General features: G+C 38.7%; 2 protein-coding genes across 2 annotated transcripts; one reads left to right on the top strand and one right to left on the bottom strand.

The window, feature by feature from the left end:
- Nucleotides 1–1690: 1690 nt before the first annotated feature.
- Nucleotides 1691–11824, top strand: LOC147868256 (uncharacterized). Its single transcript, XM_087317099.1, has 14 exons — nt 1691–1849; nt 2690–3053; nt 4704–4872; nt 5006–5055; nt 5167–5259; nt 5350–5438; nt 6018–6096; nt 7319–7401; nt 7546–7624; nt 7740–8496; nt 9023–9091; nt 9795–9956; nt 10795–11041; nt 11329–11824. Exons 1-14 carry the CDS (start codon nt 1818–1820, stop codon nt 11468–11470), a joined length of 2415 nt encoding a protein of 804 aa, XP_087173225.1. The 5' UTR covers nt 1691–1817; the 3' UTR covers nt 11471–11824.
- Nucleotides 11825–14870: 3046 nt separating this feature from the next.
- On the bottom strand, nt 14871–19543 carry LOC147868257 (receptor-like kinase TMK3). The gene is made up of 2 exons (XM_087316998.1): nt 17014–19543; nt 14871–16063 (listed from the first exon to the last, which is right to left on the bottom strand). The coding sequence occupies exons 1-2, from the start codon at nt 19526–19528 to the stop codon at nt 15426–15428; spliced, it is 3153 nt and encodes a 1050-aa protein (XP_087173124.1). The 5' UTR covers nt 19529–19543; the 3' UTR covers nt 14871–15425.
- Between the last annotated feature and the right edge of the window lie 824 nt (nt 19544–20367).

The raw sequence follows: 20367 nt of genomic DNA on the forward strand, positions 1-20367 counted from the left end.
GAGATAAGGGTCTGTAAGTTGCAAGAAAGTAGATGCCTACAAGTGCTTGTAGGTGGTTCCTGCACATGTAGTGTGTAGAGTTAGTTGCCCACATATACGTACTAGATTATTTTTGTAAACTTGTGGTCATGCATTGGCTCTTTTGTGGGGAATTGTTGAGTATACAATATTGACTAAAGGGAAATCCCAATTAAATCCAAGCATATAAATGTGTTCTCATTTGGGTAGCATGAGAAAAACACATCTCACAATAAACAACAAATGAACACTATGTGTTTGCCCTTGAGTCTACAACATTATGTTAGCGCTTACCCACAAGGGCCCATGTTTGATAACCACCACCTAAATCATTGGGTGGACATAACCACACAATGTACAAAAGTCCATGAGTGGAGGTCACTCCATGATTTAGATGAGAGCTCACAACCTTGTTTATAGAAGGGTTATCCTTTCATATCATTCCAAAACATCCCATGTGTCCTTCAAAACCTTTGCGATGTAACACATAACCATCAATCATTTATGCTCAAAGCCTTCATAAGTCAAGTGGCAATGGCCAAACTTGAATAAAAATGTCATGTTAGAATGGTGTAAAATTGAAGATGCTACGAACTTCTCCAAATGTCCTTTGTTCATGTCTCATGACAATAACGATTACTTATGCCACTTGGCATAGTGTTGACTTTAGCATGCGTACTTATGTAGGTTCAATTCTAGGGGTCATGTACACATATGGGTATAATGGTCAAATCGCAGGCTAACTGGAAGGGTTGAGATGAGTGGTATTATTAGGGAAGGTAGTAAAAACCAAGGTATTATCGAATGGTGATAACGCACAGTGTTGACTTTAGCATGCGTACTTATGTAGGTTCAATTCTAGGGGTCATGTACACATATGGGTATAATGGTCAAATTGCAGGCTAACTAGAAGGGTTGAGATGAGTGGTATTATTAGGGAAGGTGGTAAAAACCAAGGTATTATCGAATGGTGATAGCGCACCGACATGATCTCGTTACATTGTTAGAGTTCTTAAAACAACAATATCCTTGACATCTATTGCCAATCATATGTAAAACTTTTCATGGCATACATATGAAAGGGATGTGACATCCTTTGGGTCGACAAATGAGCCGAGTAGAAACAATCCCATCTCATTGATGCATATGATAATATAGAGCAAGGATGCCATGATGTGGCCATAAAAGCTGGTAGCCCACTCGGGGATGGTCACTCATTTGCCAAACAAAGAGGTCACGAGAGTGGGAGAAAGGTAGAGAACTCATGAACATGCGAGAAGTGGAGTGGAAACACACAAAAAATGAAGCGTGAATTTGACGACTCAAAACACGTCAACAATGCCCATGATCGTTGACCCTACTGTAACTCATCAATTGTGACACCACTTATCGGGGGACATGGAGGATTGGCGGCGATGAAGGTATTGGTTGACGGGATTGGTCTCATTCCCACGCGGATTCATATAATCTAGAGAACACACACATTCAGATAAGAAGATAGAGACAAGTTGTTTTCTTTTTCTTTTCTTCCATTTAGTCTCAACTATGTCTTCCTTCCTTTCTTTCTTTTGTTGAGAAAGAAGAAGAAGAAGAAGAAGAAGAAGAAGAGGAGGAGGAGGAGGGAAGAAGAAGAAGAAGAAGAAGAAGAAGAAGGAAAGGAAGTATAGAGAGAGATATTAAGAAAACTCAACAAAAGCAAAGAAGAAGGAAGAGGAGGAGGACGAAGAAGAAAAGACTGAACGTCTTTTGTCGTCGGAAATTTCTTTCCTTCATCTTCATCTTCATCTTCTTCGATTTTAATGGCATTTCACGTCGCATGTCCCATTACCTGGTTCGATCTCTCTCTCTCTCTCTCTCCCCTCCCCCCCTCCCCCTATCTCTTTCTCTGTCTGTGTTATTTTTTTTCATTCTCTGTGTTCCCCCTCCCCCCTATCTCTGTTATTATGTTTTGCTCGCCATCGCCATCGCCGTCTTCACCGTTCAATACTCCTCTTCCTTCTCTCGTTATACCTCACCCGTCTTCTTCTTCTGTTCGGATCTTGTACTCTCTGCTCCCTCTCGCCTATCGTAAGTTCCCCTTTTTCTTTCTGAAATTAGGGTTTCCTGTGCAAACTTTTTTGTGACATGGAATACTGGGTTCTGTTTCTTTTCATGCTTATTTTCCACGTTTCTTCTTGAAATTAGGGTTTGTGCGCCTTTTACGGTTAGTTTTATGCATGGGTCTCTGGATGCATGCTGTTCCTTTTTGCAAATTTGAGGTTTCTGTGCTTTCTTTTTGGCTATTTGCTGACATGAGTGTGTCTGGGCTACCTATTTCTTCTTGTAAATAGGAAAACAGTCTTTTTTCTCTCATATGGGTTTATGGGTCAGTTTTTACACTATCCTTCCTTTCTCTGTTTCTTCTTGAAATTATGGTTTTCAGTGTATCTTAGGGTTTATGTTTATTTCTGACATGGGTTTCTGGGTAATTTTTCTTATGCATCCTTTATCTTTTTGCAAATTCAGATTTCCTTTTAGGGTTTTCTTTCTGACATGGAATTTCCGGGTCTTTTTCCTATTGTACTTCCTACTCCTTATTTCTTACCACAAATCAAGATTTCTATTTTCTGTTTACTGGGCCGAATTCTCGCTAACAATGATTGTTTCTTTGGTTTATTTCTATTTGCGCCAGCCGGAAGATATGTTTTTGTGCTCATGGGACCCCGGCCCCACTTTTGGCTCCTGGGGGCAAAGAATCATTCTTACAAGATGTGATGGATTTGGAAAAGCTTCTCGCAAATCCATGTTTAATGGCATCGGGAGGCGAAGAGATGGTAGATATTTTAGTTCCTCGGCTTGCGAAAGATCTCAAGGCCAAGAAGACAAAGAACAACACTGGAGGAGAGAGCGGAGAAGATACACCCTTTTCCCTATCAAAGAAAGCGGTGATGCGGAAGAAGGCTACCATGGCAGCCATTGCTGTAGCCGAGGCAGCAGCTCTAGCTGAGCAAGCAAAGAAAGTTGCCGAGGCTGCTCGGCTTGGTGCTGCTCGGCATGTAAGTTACATCACCCAATTTTTCTTTAGCTAAAATCTTGGCATTTGCAGATGTAGTGAGGTCACATTGTGTTTCACGTCCTTCAAAAATATTTGAACAAGGCTATTCTATACATATGATTGTTTATTCGATAGAGATGAATGAACAAAGTGGCCGAGGCCGCAAGATCAAAGATTTGAACTAATCTAGAGGAAAGGGCACATCAGTTAATTTCTACATATATCATTGTACACATAGGAACGTTGATCAAGATCACGTCCACAGTGTACTTGAACAAGGCTAGATGACTTTTATCAGTTTTGTTCTACATTTGATTGTATATTTAGTGAGCAAATGAATAAAGCATATCAGGATTGGCGACTCTAGACAGGTAGGTTGGTTACATCATCACCTTCTCTTCCCTTGGGATATTCAAACAAGACTAAATGAATGATCATGTTTGTTTAAATTCATAACTTGCTTCCTTAATAAATTTTGAACTAGGTTAGGTAGAGGATCATATCAGTTTAAGTATGTATGTTCATCCTTAAACAAGGCTAAATGAAGGATCATATCAGTAGTAGGTCAATAAGTTACATCACTATGATCACCTCCCTTATAATTCTACATGAAAGATGATATGAGTTGACGTACATCCTTAGAACAAGTCTAGATGATGGAATGCATTGGCTTTAATTCTATAAGTCACCTTCAATCATCGCTTCCCTCATGATATCAATGTAAGTCTATGTGTACATGATTATTCCTGTAGTCTATTTTTGAACAAAGGTAGATGCAGTATGGATCAATTGAAACATATACTCAACAATTAGACAGCACGGTGGTTAGTATATCCTGGCAAAGCTACAGGATGGATCATGTTAGTTTCAAGTCCATAATTGTAACTCTCGTATATTCGGTACAAAGCTAGATGAAGGATTATGTCAGTTGAACTCTATAAGCCACACTACGATTGGTTTGCGTACTGTATTTTGGAACAAGTCTAGGTGAAGGATCATCAGTTTAAATCTGTAAGTTACTTTGCATTCATGTCTCTTGAGGATCATTAGTATGGTTTGACAAGGCAGTATAATGAATCATTTCTGTTCAAGTCTGTAAGCCATCATTAATATATTCGGAGCAAAGCTAGATCAAAGAATATGTCAATTGAACTCTATAAGTTACATCGCCATTGGTTTTCTTACTCTATTTTGAACAAGGTTAAATGAAGGAACATATCAGGTTTACGTCTGTAAGTTACATATCCATCACTCTTAACAAAGCTAGACGAGTAATCAAAGCAGTTTTACAACTATAAGTCGCATGACTATGACATCCTTTAGTATTACAAAGAGGATCATATCAGTTTAACTGTATGCATATCATGGCATTTGGTCCACTATTTGCTGAAATTAGAAATTTAAGGTAAGTTATAAATGATACAAATGTACTTTGGGGGAATTTCGTATGTGATGTCTTTGGTTTATTTAATCAAGACATATCATTATACATATAGCAAGCTTACAGACAGTAAAGAGTACTATTTAAGTTAAATTCGGGATAAATTATGAATGTGTATGATTTACATTATGATGAGGGTTTTTATTTTTATGATCTGTAACACTATATGAAAGTTTGTAGAACTGAATTTGGGGCCTGTTTTCCTTTCAGCTCACTGAAACTGGAGTTGTTCCAAATGGAATTTCTGGTGGGGTAACCTGTGAGATTTGCTTCTTCAGTGAGGTTACTGGCAGTAGGAAAGCTGATAGGATGATACCTTGCCCAAGCTGCAAAAAGATGTTTCATAGGAATTGTTTGAAGCGCTGGGCTGGCGACCGGGGTGAGTTGTTATTTTCTTCACAAAAGGAATATAATTTTTATATGCATGTACATAGTGCATCTAGGTTGAATCCCTTTTTATCTGATATCTCCCCAAATCTCCATTTTGTATTGATGAATCGTATTGTTTGTAGATTTGTTCAATTGGTCATCTTGGGTTTGTGCAAGTTGTCGGGTTTGTGAGGTAGGATCATTTTTATAAAATATTAATGAGTCTTTCAGCTATTAGTTCTATTTTCTTATGTGTTTTGAGTGATCTAATGGCTATTGCTCTGGTTGATTTGAAAATTGTAAGGTCTGTAGACGCACGGGAGAACCTAACAAGCTTATGTTTTGCAAAAGATGTGATGTTGGTCTTCATGTATATTGCCAGCAGCCACCACTCAAGGTCAGTACATTCGTGTTTTTTGAACATTGGATTCTTGAGTAACCACTTTATTGCTCTGACATATTCTTGTAATTACTGTTTATATGACAGCACGTTAGTAAAGGACCGTATCTCTGTCCCAAGCATGCCATTTGCCACAGTTGTTCTTCTCGAGTTCCTGGAAGTGGAGTTAGTTCAAGGTAAGAGTAAATTCATGTCCAAGCAAGTTATCAAGGGTATATATTTTCAAATTGATATTTTGCAGATTGATCTGGTTTGCAAGAATCTAACTACATTGAAGAATACTGACAAAAGCTTATTCTTGTTTATACCATGCATTATGAGGGTTAATGTAGCCCTAAACTCATAATAAGTATCGCCTTATTATGTATGCAAGCAACTGTGATATTTCACCATTCATAAATAATTTATATTGTTGACAATCTACGGTACGGGTCAACTGTAGAGCACAATGTGAGGAATTAGTCTGCTTAGGTAGTATGCAAATGTATGGCAACATCTTATCTTTTGCAACATGTTGTTGATAAGACTAATAAACCATCTGTAGCTTTATATTTTCCCTTCTATTAAGAAACTTCTCCGACAGTAATTATGGCTTTGTTTCATTTCTTTTACATGGTAGTTTTGAACTTTTGAACTGAAAATGACCATGCATAAAAAAACTGAAAAGCATTGATATATGTGTGATTTCTAAAATCAGAGATGTGAAAAACCTCAAAGTTTATATAATTTGGATGATGAGTTTCTCAATAAAACAGGTGGTTTCTTGAGCATACCTTCTGCGATGCTTGTGGGAGACTTTTCATGAAGGGGAAGTACTGTACAGTATGCCTGAAGGCAAGTGATTTTTTAATCCTCTGGCACTAAATATATCTGAATCTGTATGTCTATACCAATCCTTCAAGCTTGATTGCTAATAATGGGTCGTTTTAGTTTCTATTTTGTGCTTTTCCATGTTCGTACCCTTCATACATTCTGTTTTGGTAGAAGGATGATATATTACACCTGAACTGATTAATGCTGAATCATTGATTTCTTTTGTTTCAATTTTGTGTTTTTCCACATCCTTACTATGCCTATACTATGTTTCCAATGGGAAGAACATGCTTGAATCTGAATCACTTAATGTGACATCTGTGTATACCAATTATTCAAGTTCAATCACAAATAAGGATTGTGTAAGTTCCTATCTTGTGCATTTCCATGTTCCTACGTGGCATATACGCTGTTTTCATCATCATGGAATGATATATTTTGAACTGAATGCACACCTGATTGTTCGGTAAAGGAATTTTTCTGAATTAATTTATGTTTCTAGTTCACGTGACCACATTTTGCTGCTAGAGCTCCCCTCTCGGGAATCCTTATCATTTCTATTGCGATTACTTCCCCTCTTATTGAAAAATTTTACAGACATTACTATGTGATGCATTGCTTTTTTTATGATGATTTCCATTTTTACGGTCTGATTTCTAAAAACAAACTTTGTTTTGGACGGAATTTCAACACACAAGGAATTCTCTCATTTCTATGCAGATACTCTATGGCTTGTTGTTAAGTCGAAACCATAACTTGAGGGTTGCTAGACACATATTTTGACTCTGGAATTTCATCTTTTTTTAAGTGATGAAGGAAAGAACATTGACAACGTAGTGGTATGAAATCAAGAGCTTACTACATGTATTTTCCTTGAATCTTCATTAAGTATCAGTTTTCAATATGTGGCAGCCGTCTTAATATTTAATATTTAACATAGAGCATTGTAAAGTGCAAACGTATAGGTTCTTTTTGGCTAACTTTATTATGGCAAGAATCCAAGGAAAGGTTATACATTTAGTCTACCCCAAAATCGGTGTCCGCTGATGTTTAAAATTTGCACCATTGATATATGGCAAGTTAAAATAGTTCAAGGAAAACCATGACGTGAAAACTATTTGTACATGAAAATTGTTAAGAGATTTATGATGGAACTTTTTTTCTCTTTATTATGTGTTCAAAGAATCTCTTATCTTACGTTGTGTTCAGGTTTTGATTGCATGAGTTTCTATGTGAATTGCAGGTTTACAGAGATTCTGAGGCTTCCCCTATGGTTTGCTGTGACAACTGTGAGCATTGGGTCCATTCTCATTGCGATGGAATAAGGTACAAATTTATCGAGTCTTCAATAAAAGATGAAAAGAGGACGTGCTGATTGTGAACAACATACTGAGTTTTTAAACTGAAAACTCAAAATTAAAGAACTTATGTGAAGTTCTTATATTCATTAAGCTGGAAATTTGCTTTCAGTGATGAAAAGTATCAGGAATTTCAGCTAGACAACAATCTGCACTATACATGCCCTGCGTGCCGTGGGGAATGTCACAAAGTAATATTTTATGGCCTATGTGTGCGGCCTTCATTTGTACTGTATATATATCTAAAGGCTATGTATGATGTAGAAAAAAAGTGTGCTTACTGAACAACCATGTTTTGCTATACAGATCAAAGATGTGGATGATGCGATACGAGAGATATGGAGGAGACGTGATGAGCGTGATAAAGATTTGATACTGCAATGCCAGATTGCAGCAGGGCTTCCTCCGAAGGATGAAAATTTAAGACTGTGTCCTTCTGATGATGAGCAAATTACAGAATCTCGTCCAATAAAGAAGACTATTAAAATGCTTGTCCCTGCAGTAAAGGAACACGACGAAAAGCCATTAAAAAAAGCTGAATATGGAAAGCAAAAAATGGATGTGCCCGATAAGAGTGGAACTGGTGGTGGTGTCATAAAGAAGTTAAAGATCACTCTGCCAAAATTGAACATGAATATGTCCAAGGGACAACAGAATGAAACAAAGGACATAGGTTATATTGAGGAGAGGGGTCTTGAAAATACGAACAAGAAGAAAAATAATTCGGTTGCCAAGCTCACTAAATATATGATTCAAGCGAGAGAGTCAATTGCAACGAGCAATGGGAAGAAGATCTCCTTTGCTGATCGTAATAATAATAATAATTCTGGAATCAAGTCTAATGAACCTACTTTTGTATTTGATGAGAAAAAGGATATGCTAAGTAGGATGAACCCTTCTTCTGAAGCTAAGAGAGCATATGATAATCCTGTGAAGACTGTAAAGTTTATTAACAGCGCAAATAAGAATCAAACAGGCACCAAGAAAACAGTAATGAAAATCCGCCCCTTCATAGGTGCAAAGGAACCTCAGAGGCAGCCTGATCCGTTACATTTGGATGAAGGTAGGATATCTCAACTTGTATATATTTATTGTTGAAACATATGCTAGCTTACAGTTTAGGCCCAATAGGTAACTCAAATCAGAATATAATTTTAATAGACTTGAATTGTTAAATGTGTATCAGAATATTTTGTTTTTTTTTCTGATTTTTAAATTTTGGATAAATTTGTTTCATGTTACTATGCCATTATATAAGAAATAGTGCACATGGGAGATTGATCAGTGTAATGTTTTTGCTTGACTAATGATCATTGGAGTATCTTTGACATTTGATGATATGAATGTGGAATCAGCACGGCATTTTCTTCTTGAGTACAGCATATATTGCAGTTTTGTTTATCTTTTCTTGTTATATCCCGAACTTTTGTTTCTCGTATAAAGGTCCCCAGTATCTTTTTTGGATATTTGTGATCTCATATAAATATTTGAAGGTGTTGATTTATTTCTTTTGTTAGGTAGATCATTTGTGGACTTGTATTTTTCATTTACACGGATTATATAGCTTCATTTTACTTTTCTAATATCAGGATCTGAAGACACCAGTGGTTCACGGGAAGGTGGTTCTGGTTTGAGGAGTACTTACCACGATGGAAGTGGTATAATCTCTATAGACTGTCATTTCAAGTACATTTTTTTTTCATTCTAATGTGTTTACACCATAGTATACTAGAAGTCTTTGTACAAATAATTTTAACAAATAAATTTCTCATGTTATTAGTTGGCTTACTTTACACTTGCATTTCTTGTACACATGTAAGGTGAACAATGCTAAAGTTATAAATTAGTTAAACAACAAGAAAATCACATTTACAAGGGTAAACAGCTTCTGTTAAGCTTTGGCGGTTTTTAGTTTTTTTCACTTGAAAAATGAATTGGATGCTCGGTACTGTCTGAAAAAGCAAGAGTTTTATAAATGCGTAACAATGACTGGCTCTCCATTTGTTTCTTGACTTTTATATCCTTGGATTTAATTTGATTGGGTGATATTATCATCAAATTGTTTTGCTAGCTTTTAACTTGTTCTTTACGTATCCACTTTTTCCTTAGCGAGAGTTCAATAAGCTTTAGAGTGTAGGTTTGGACTGTCTTGAGTTATTCGACAAATCAGTGCTTGGATATATATTATATACATTTTATGTTATTTGCATTATTTTCTATTGGTTTTATGTCATTTATCTGTTGGGTTACTGTAGATATACTACTCTTTTTTTCAATATATTATAATTCTCCCTTTTTTTTCAAGGTAACAAAGTATATGTCAATTTATGAATTCACTTTTTACATGTTGACTAATCACAGCCCAGGCTTTCAAGGTCCGAGGAGATCTCGGGTGGCATTCTACTCTTAGTGTTAAGTATCGAGACAAGAATACGGGTATAGCAAAAGCCAAGAGAAGCTATGAAGAAAGATATGATGATGGTCATCATCAAGGGTTAGACTCATCAAATGATACCTCATCTGGTAAGTGTTAAGTGTTGTATAAAAAAATGCACTTCTATGGGTGTGTAAATAATTTCTCTATATATATGTATATATGTATATACTTCTGAGTAATATTTATTTTATTTTGATTTGTTCTCAAAGACGAGACAACACTTAAGATGTAATCTCTTGTTTGGTCTTATAGGCCATTAAAATACGTTGATATATCTTTCTTTCCTTCTAACACGAACCAGTAGAGAGATCGGAAGAGAGAAGAGGAATGAAAAGCTTATTAACCATCTCTAAAGAATTTAGGTTATTATATCCTGTGCTTCGATAGACCACATATCATATATTTAACCGATAAGAGAAGTCCAGATGGTTACTAGTTGAGATAATTTTCAACCATTGATTTGATTTGATACACCACCGTGGCATGTAATTTAGGAGAAATGGTAGCTGGTGTAACAAAGATGTGTGAAAGTACTAAGGATTTGAACCCCGAGTTGTTGTTGATAAGTTAAGAGTAAGCCATAACTGAGAAACGAGGACGTGTCTACTTATAAATTAAAATAAAACTAAAAGTAAAGCTGTTTCTTGAAAGTATGAAAACACAAAAATGAATATTTACAAAACTATCTGTTTTATTCATGAAATTCATTAACTGTCCCTTGATTTCCTAAAGTACCCCTTCAAAGGTCTTGAAAATGCCATTTACTTCAACATCCAAATTTCTTCCAAATAAGTAGAATCACTACCTCTAGTCTTTCCTTAAAAAAACTATAAAAATGATATTGCCATCAATAAAATAAGCAAAACATGTATTGCTACAAGAAGAAAGTAAATAAATTAAAAGAGGTGTTTCGGGTAATTTCAGATCCTGAGAGAGAATTCTCTGCAAAATTTTCGGGTAATAACAATGGTGGTGGTAGCGGAACTTTTCGAGGCCCCCGATCGAAGAGGAGGAAACATTCTGCCTTGAATGTCCGGAAAATGTTGCCAAACAATGAGAGTGAATTGGAATCGGATCAAAAGGAATCTGATGATAATTGGGTTTTACAAAAACTAGGCCGAGCTGCGGTTGGAAAAAGGGTCGAAGTTTTCCGTCCAAGGGATAGGTCATGGTAAGTAATGCACATATATGTATATGTATGTGTGCGTGTGTGTGTATACATATATGTATACTTATATGTATACACACATTTGGTTGGTATATATATATATACATATATTGATATGTTGGTAAAGCAAAGTTCAATCATTGCCATTTTGTCAGGTTAATAGACAAACATTGTCAATGATGACTTTTTCATTCTGGCAAACAATGTATTATAAGAAAAAAAAAATGCATATATATAATATCACATTTGGTTCTGATTCAAATATTATTCAATTTCGTTTGGTTCGACAGGTATAAAGGAAGGGTTACCGAGGTGTTACCTAAGCAGTCAGAGTTTACTGTAAGCTTTGAGGATGGGTTGCGAGAGACTCTAGAGTTTGGGAAGAGGAATGTGCGAGTGCTTTCACACTTGGGCAAGCATCCAAGATCATGATATTTGCAAAAATGGGTATAAATGACTCCCAACATCATCTGTTGCTGACAATTTGTTTGGAGTGGATTTTTGCTATCCATCATGGTGTCACAAGCTTCAACTTTCAAGCTGCCAACCCATACATTTGCCATGGAAAAATTTGATTTGATTATATTGAAAAAGCCTGATTAATTTCCTGATCCTGATTATTATACATAGCCTCAATCGGCGTTTGTGCTATATTAGCATTGTATACCTTTTTTAGGACTTCCTATATTAGGATGGATTTTCTTCTTTTCCTTCTCATTCGATAAGATTTGTACCTGAAACCTTTGATCAGCGAAACGAAGGAAAGAAAGGCTTTTGAGTTGGAAATCTTGAAACCTTGTCCCTGGGAAAAAAACTCTCAAAGCATTCTCCATTATTTGGTTATAAAGTCTCTAAACCAATCTCTTTAATTGTTAAAAAGTTTTATACCAACTGCATCCCAGGTTATACAAGATGGAGATCCCTACTTGCACCAATGCATGCTGAGCAGTAATGGAATGTATGAATTTCTTTTGTTCTCGTTTATCAGATAAGATCAAGAAGATTTATTTATATATGCTTTTGCTATTGTCGTCGAAAATAGAAATGGATGTTACATCACATATTTGAGAAATTATAGCAAAATGCAGTTCCTATGTAGTCAGGCATGGGAACATTTTTCTTAATCTAACTCTATTAATCTATTAATGCAAGTACGTTTGGACTGTTAATGTTTGATGCATCATTCATGTGCCAGCTTTAGCCAGTGTTATACATGAATTACCTAAATGCATATTCGAGTTTAGATGTACTACATTTGTATTGTCTGGGGGAGTATCTTGCATGTTTTCAATCACCCATTATCTATAAGGTGATGGAAATATTGTGTCTGGTTCATATCTTAAATGTGGGGTTGGAGTAATATTGATTAGTAGTGGTTTGAGCTCCTGCTTTATGTTTTATGTCATTTGTAAACTGATTCAGCTTGCACAAATTCAACTTAACATCATTAGTTGCAACAAGACTCAAATGTACTAATTTAGGTTGTTATTGATATGTTCTATGGTTTATATTGTAATTTTGCATTTTTTGGAGATACCGTACATGTCGTTGACTGTAATGTGCTCGTACACCTGAGGTCATACATCTCCTTGGTTATATGGCATTTAATTGATGTACTTCGCCCACATGCTTGACCTTAGATCAATAGAGGATTGTGAATCTTGATTTTTGTGGGGAAAATTGATTTAGAGGGCATTTGTTGACTTGCAAGCAATTGCCGTGAAACAATAATTCCAATCGCTTTATTGGGTGTAGAATTGACATTTTTGCATTATTTTCATCTTATAATTTATAGGACTTGCCTACATATTTGTGGCTATATTAGTAATTTTCTACTCCATCACTCACTTTTTTTCTTTTTCAGTAATTAGGTTCTAAAGGATGCTACGTCATACACTCTTCACGAGAACAGCCAACATAACCCAGTGTGCATTTGCACGCAATGTTTTGTTTATTCACACTACAAATACACACTCGAAATTGTAATTGTTTGTGAGATAATTTACTAGTGGAAGGTGAGTCTTTGCCTTCGCACTTGACACAATCTCGTGAGTTTCTTGTTTGCTACAACTCACGAGACTTCTTTTTCACGAAGACCAAAATGCCTCGTACTTAAAATACTTTTGAACCATCTTTGGAGATATCATGGATATCAATGACTTTTAACAAACTGTATAAACAAGCTAGTGAGTTTGCTATAAAAAATAAATAAGAGGATAAGAGAAGCAAATAGACTTATTGAATTTCTGCCAATAGTATGGGTTGGGCTAAGAGTAGTTAATGTGTTGCCTTAGGATGAAATCTGTTGATTGTTGGAAACTGGTCCATACTTACATATTCAAGCAAGAGGTTCCATGCATACCACGGAATGAGCTATTGCCATACAAAGTTTAACCGATTGGAGCTACAATGCAGACAGTGCCTTAGAGAGGGGACACTTCCAGGCCTATATTTTCCGTGAATTATAACCACTATTGGATATATAGTCTCTAATTACGGTTGTTTAATTTACCATTGAAAAGGAAATCAATTCCTCCTTATGATCTCTTTTTTGTTTAACACTATTTGTCAGATTATTTTTCATGTATGATGAGAGAGTATGTTTACAGATCAAGTATTTGGTAGATTAATGGATGCATAATTACCACGAATGGAGAAATTATTGATGAGTTTTACATACGAAAATTAGAAATGCATCTCAAAGTGGATTGAGAGACACAAAAAAATATACTGGTAGTGTAACACTGCTGATTTTGATTTCGCAACAGTAATGTTTGGTCACAAGAAATGAATTGCGAAGCATCGTTTCCATCACTGGAAAACTATTATGGGTACAATCATATGACAGGTGTCACGTGATTTTCAGCTAAGAAACTTCACAACCTCAAGATGCAGATCACACATTAAATCAGTAGCAAAACTAATGAATTCCACTACCATGTCAGGGAAATACCGGTCTGTCTGTCTGTCTCTGCATTGCACAGAGACTGCTTCGTCTTTTTTGTTTGTTTCAGAGTGTGGATGTTTTTTTCCCGCTTCACTTTACTAGGAGGGACAGAGACATTGGACGATTTGTCCATGTAAGTGTGTCCCTTGGACATGGGTCCCTTTTCCAAATCTAAAACCCGAAGGGTCTTCACTCAACGTATAAAAAACACCCAAGAACTTATGTGTGCACTATCATGTGTCTTGATTGTAAAAAACACGTCCATACATACATACATACATCATGTGAAGCAAACATAATCCGCAAGAATGCGTGCATAAAAAACCTATTACCTACCCCGCAAGAACCAATTTCGTGTTCCAACTTCCAACCAAGGCCTCGATCCAATCCACCAAAGCCCCACTCCCCTAGAAAAGGCAGATGTGCTAACAAAGCCACACATCTTCAAGCAAACCAGAACACACGCACCACAAAAAAAGAGAGAAAAAGAAACAAGAAGTTCGGATTGAATAAATGTTGCATGAACTTGTTTTCTTGTGGGATGTCACAAACAATGTGATGAGATGAATGAGCTATTCTAGACAGCACGCCCAAAATAGACGCAATACATGCGAATGCCCAATGGATTTTCGTAGCTCCTCTAGGAGATATACATATATGTATGTATGCATATGTATGCAAATTTATGTGTATAGGCCATGGACGTCCACAAGGGTTGAACGGAAAAATGGACGTGATACATGTTAAGGGCCCGATGGATTTATGGTAGCTCTTCTAGGACATGTACATATATGTATGTATATTTGTGTGTATAGGACACCAAAACCACTTCCATATGGACATTCACAAGGGTTTAAGGTTTAGGGTTTAGGGTTTACACCTCAGTTTAAGAATATAACCATAAACAGACAGGTCACTAGGATTCAAATTAATAAGACAATACAAATGAAAAACCAGAGGATCACAGAAAAACAAAAAAAAACCCCATTGTTTACAGGTCCGCAGCCGGAAAGACGAAATAAAAGCCAACAAATAAATAATAATAATAATAATAATAATAATAAAACTTTATGCTGACGTGGCGCCAGCTGGCAGCGCCTCGACGTGTGACGTGGCAAGGGCCTGACGAGGCGCCAGCTGGCAGGGCCTCGACGTGTGACGTGGCAAGAGCATTACGTGGCGCCGGCGCCGGCAGCTCCACTTCTTTCCCGCTCCTCGCTCTGCGGAAGAAGAAGATGAAGAAGCGCTCCCTTCCGCCATAGCCAGAGCTCGCTCACACAGTATATGTATGTATATATATATATGTATACACAGATCAAAGAAGAAAACTTTTCTCTGTCTCTGTCTCTCTGTCTCTCTCTCTGATGGTTTCTCTCTTTCGCTGATTCTTTTGTCTGTCTCGGCTGATCAGAAAATGGATGGGAGATGTACACCGCCATTCTATCTGCCATCGTTGGAAGTGAAGGATTCTGCGAAGCCGAGAGGTCTGCTAGGCATGCTACCATTAGTGGTGTCAAGGTCCACACAGCAGTAATGCGTGAAGAAAGCAGAGGAGCTTTCCATGGTGGTGCTGGTGCTGGTCATGGTAGTACAGGAGGAGGTGGAAGTAGTGGTGGTGGAAGAAGAAGATGTCCCTGTGACGCCTTCATAAGCTTGCCATTTCTTCAGTGCCTGAGGTAACGTCATGTGGAGATCGATCCCTATCCCATCCTCTCCTTCCATGTCTGCAGGTTTCCATAGCTCCACCAGAGGAAGGAGGACGTTCACTGCGTGGCTCATGTCTGGACGCTGCCATGCGTCTCTCCGCGTGCAGTGCCCAGCCAGCTCCGCCACTGCCTTGAAGCTCTGCACGGATGTGTCGTTCTCTGCGTTCATGACCTCCTCCATCAAAGCAGGATCCATGGCGGTCTTCATCAGTTCTTGCAGGTCGTTCTTGGCGCTCATGCGTCTGAACCATGCCACCAGATGCATGTCCTCCTCGGTCTGTGTCTCGTCCAGTGCTTTCCTTCCTGTTATTAGCTCCATCAGAACCACCCCATAGCTGAACACATCTGATTTCGTCGTCACCCTCCCTGTCACTGCAGAGAAATGGAAACCAAAAACGTCAAATTAGGCGAGAGAACAGACAGTGCCAAATCATTTCATTCATGTATCTATCTCATGACACTGTAGGAACCAGAGTATATGAGACAGAAGCAAGCAGGTTGTGTTCCCTAGCTAGTGAACAGAACAGAAGGTCGCCACCACAGAAGCTTTACGAAAATTCATTAATTCGTTGATCACGAGGGTAAAGTTCAAACACGGATAGATATCTGTCGATCACTGGTGTGATCCTTTTTTTGTGGGATATATGGTATACAAGGTTGCCATGGATCCTGCCAAACAGTATAGGCATGAACCTGTGCAGGAGGTAATTCACCATGGCTCCTCCTGATAGAGTAGAATTAGAATTACACACAAAAACAGTACGAGGAAAACAATATAAAGAACAGACTTGCACACGAATCACACACAAGAAGGCACAAAAAAATATTACAAACTGTGCCACTAGAATCTTGCCATGGATACTGGTAATGGATTAAAACAGCAAAGAAACTAGTACGAAGAACGCAATAGACCAAAACTGACTTGTGGATAAACTATACACAAGACGATCATTCAGATTGCAATTAGAAGCTTGCCATGGATCCTTAAAACTAATTCCTAATATTGCACAGAAACCATACAACAAGACAATACGAGAAACAGAGAAGAGGCTCGTCATATACAGAGAAAGAATAGATTTTATAAGAATGAATGCGCAATTAGAATCTGCCCATGAATCTGTCCATGGATCCTGCAGAAACCAGTACATAAAGCAGATGTGCACAGCTCAAATACAAAAAGTCATACACCAAGAATACAGGCTCTGCAATTAAACTACTCACCATGGATCCTGGGAGTTGATAAAAAAATTGCATACAAAACTGAGCTATAAACAAATACAGTCCTGCACAGGAATAAGATATGATGGGTTGAATGGATTTACCTGCATATTCAGGTGCAAGGTAGCCGAATGTTCCTGCAAGCCTGGTCTCCACAGAGCTCGTATCATCGGAAGCGAGCTTCACCAAACCGAAATCAGAAACCTTTGCTCGGTAATCATCTCCGAGAAGAATGTTAGAAGACTTGAGGTCACGATGGATGAAGCTTGCCTCTCGAGCGAGGCCATGGAGGTATTCCATTCCTCTGGCCACATCCAGAGCTATACTCAGTCTTCTCTTCAGCGTTAATGGAGTCAAGCCAAGCTTCTGATGCTCAAAGAGATGATGACTCAGAGGTCCTAATGGCATGTATTCGTAGACTAACAACCTCTCATTACCATCGATACAATAACCAAGCAGAGCTACAAGATGGCGATGCCGGACCTTGGTCAGAACAGCAATCTCTGATTGAAACTCTTTCAATCCTTTACTGCTCACAACAGATGATTCCATTCTTTTCACAGCAATCTTTGTTCCATCATCAAGCTCTCCCCTGTACACGACTCCAAATCCTCCCTTCCCCAACACATTCTTCTGACTGAAATTCTGTGTCACGTTGCGAAGAACTTGGATGGAAATGAGGAGATTAGTACCTGAATCCGCCACCATTTGAACGCCATGGTTATCACCATAGCCACTACTCACCAAGCTTTCTGTTAAGCTCTCTGACAGATCAAAGACTCGTCGATTACCTAACGTAAGCTTCATGGACCGTTCATGCTCATCTGGATGAACCATCATTGCATTAGGGCTCCGACCTCGTCTGTAGTTCTTCTTCTTCTTCACCAAGAGAACTGCGAGAACGCCACCAAGGAAGGCTATACATACCGAACCTAAAATACCCCCCACAAGAACAGACTTAGAGGTACTCCTTCGGTTCGTCTCTGTATTCTTACCTTGCAAAGATGAAGACGATGCAGAACTAGTTTCCTGTGAGGATGAACGAGGGTTATCTCTCTGTGAAGGGAGCACCGATGGCGATCCATCTGTCGTAGGTACTGCTGGAGGAGATGGTAATGAACTCGTAGGTTCCTTCATGTTTCCTGTGCCAGAGGGGCTGGCTAGCAATGGAGCAGGAGCTTGGATGTCAGTATTTGTAACTTTATCTAGCATAGGATTACCTGTCAGATTTACAGAGACACCTGGCAACAATGGCACAGGAGAAGATAAGTTGTTATTCTGAAGCGAGAGCCTATGGAGAGACCTGAGGGCTCTGAGCGATGATGGAATGGTTCCAGTTATGGCATTGTCACTGAGAATGAGATTCTGCAGGGAAGAAAGGTTAGCCACAGATGGAGATATGGAACCTGTGAGGCCATGGTTAGGAAGGTTAATGGTGATAACTTTCCCTGTAGTGGAATTACAGGAGATCCCGATCCATGGGGCCGAGGTTGAGGTAGTAGAGCAAGGATTGTTACCAACCCATGATGAAGAAAGGTCGAGAGGGTAACCAAATCCTCCCAAGAAATCGATCAAAACATTCACTTCTTCTGCACAGACATCGCCGATCACATCTGAGCAGAAGCCATTGCCTTCAGTAGTAAAATTCTCTGGTTTCAGCCCCGGTATCCTTGGCAGAGGTCCAACCAAGCTATTGTGCTGGACAGAAAGAGATGAGAGTGATGTTAAACTCTCGAAGCTTGCTGGGATGGGTCCAACAAGATTGTTATCATTCAATCGACAGTCTTTCAGGCTAACTAAAGCTCCGAGTTCGTCAGGGATCGGACCAGAGAAGGCATTCACTTGAAGCCACAGCTGAGACAGGGACTGTATTCCGGCAACAGGAGCGATGGTGCCATTGAGAGGGTAAACTCCTATCTGATTGTTGAGCTGAAGAGAAACAAGCTTCGGTGAAGACGCAAAAGAAGGAGGAATGGATCCATAGAGATGATTATAAGCAAGATGAAGGTTCTGCAGGTTAGGAAGAAGAGCAAGAAAGCTTGGTAAGGCTCCGGTGAGATGAGTGGAAGTAAGAGACAGCGTAATAAGCTCTCTGAGCTCGACGATTTCTCCTGGCAGCATCCATCCTCCTTCTGAGATGTTCAGAGGGGAGTAATCGAGAGTGAGCAATGTAAGCGAAGATAATCCATGGAAGAAATCTGAAGGGATTGCAGAGAAAGATTGATAGTTCAAGTAAGCACTCTGCAAAGAAGAGAGGCCATTGAAGGAAGGAAGAGGTCCAGAGAAATTGTTTCCTTGCAACGCAATGCTCTGAAGGTTTGCCATAGAATTAAGAGAAGAAGGAAGCTGACCGTGGAGTCCTGTGTTTTTGAGCTCAATGGCTGTGACTGAGGTTCCATGGCATTGAATATAATCCCATTTGCTTCCACAGGGATCGTCTCCCGTCCAAGAAGGAAGGTAAGCTATGCCGCCCACATTCTGCAGAAGCTCCTTCAGCACTGCGACATCTGCAAGATCTGTGCCCTCTGACTTTATCTCATCTACTGCGAAGAAGCACAGAAATGCAAGAAGACGGTGGAAGAGAAGAAGGCCGTAAAGAGGACGATTCTGAAACGCCATCAGATAAAAGAGGATCGATGCCGTTATTCAGTTAGATAGCTGAGTTCAGTGCAACAATGTGACCATTCACATTGCAGCAGAAGGTGAAGAAGAAAGACCACGAAGAAGAAGATGATGATGATGATGAAAAGGAAGACATAAAAGTGACCAAGAAAGGAGAAAATATCGGTAAAAGTGAAGCTTTTGGCTATGGCTACGTTTCTTCTGCTGAACATGCATGTACTCAGGCAGAAAGATAAAAGGCGAGGTAACTAAAAGTAAAGCTTTTAGCTATGGCGAACCAACTGTTTCACATGCATTCTACAGTACGTATCTGGATGTTAACATGTAATAGCGCTGCCCCTAGTTTCTTCCGTTTAATTACATTTCTTTACAGAGGGATCTAGCACATCACAAAACATGTCCGCATTGCAGAAAACTAAAGAGAAAAAGAAGAGGTGAGGCGGGCAACAGATAGACATGAAGAAGAAGAAGAAGAAGTACATATCGGTCGGTGGCTATGGCGGCATTTATGTGGAAAAGTGAGGACAAATTTCCCTGCCCTAATTCCTTTTTCATTCAGAAGGGAGAAAAGAAGGAAGAAGGATGGAGGATGAGAATCGAGAAGGAAGGAAGGAGGAGGGGGCGATGGCGATGGCGATGGCTCAGTGGCTATGGCGCAGGAAAGCTTCGTGCACATGCGTTCATTCATTACACAGGCACAAAAGACATATTCTACAGGTAAAACAGATATATATTTATTAAATTATTATTATTATTATTATTATTAATTAACCCTACTGCTCTGTCGAGTCTCACTGTCTTGTCCGTTGGTTTCACACCCTACGCCTCTTGTCCGG

This window comes from Azolla caroliniana, unplaced genomic scaffold, assembly GCF_043228905.1.
Source record: "Azolla caroliniana isolate FFs.n. ecotype wild unplaced genomic scaffold, voAzoCaro1.0.p SCAF_1, whole genome shotgun sequence".
Lineage (NCBI taxonomy): Eukaryota > Viridiplantae > Streptophyta > Polypodiopsida > Salviniales > Salviniaceae > Azolla > Azolla caroliniana.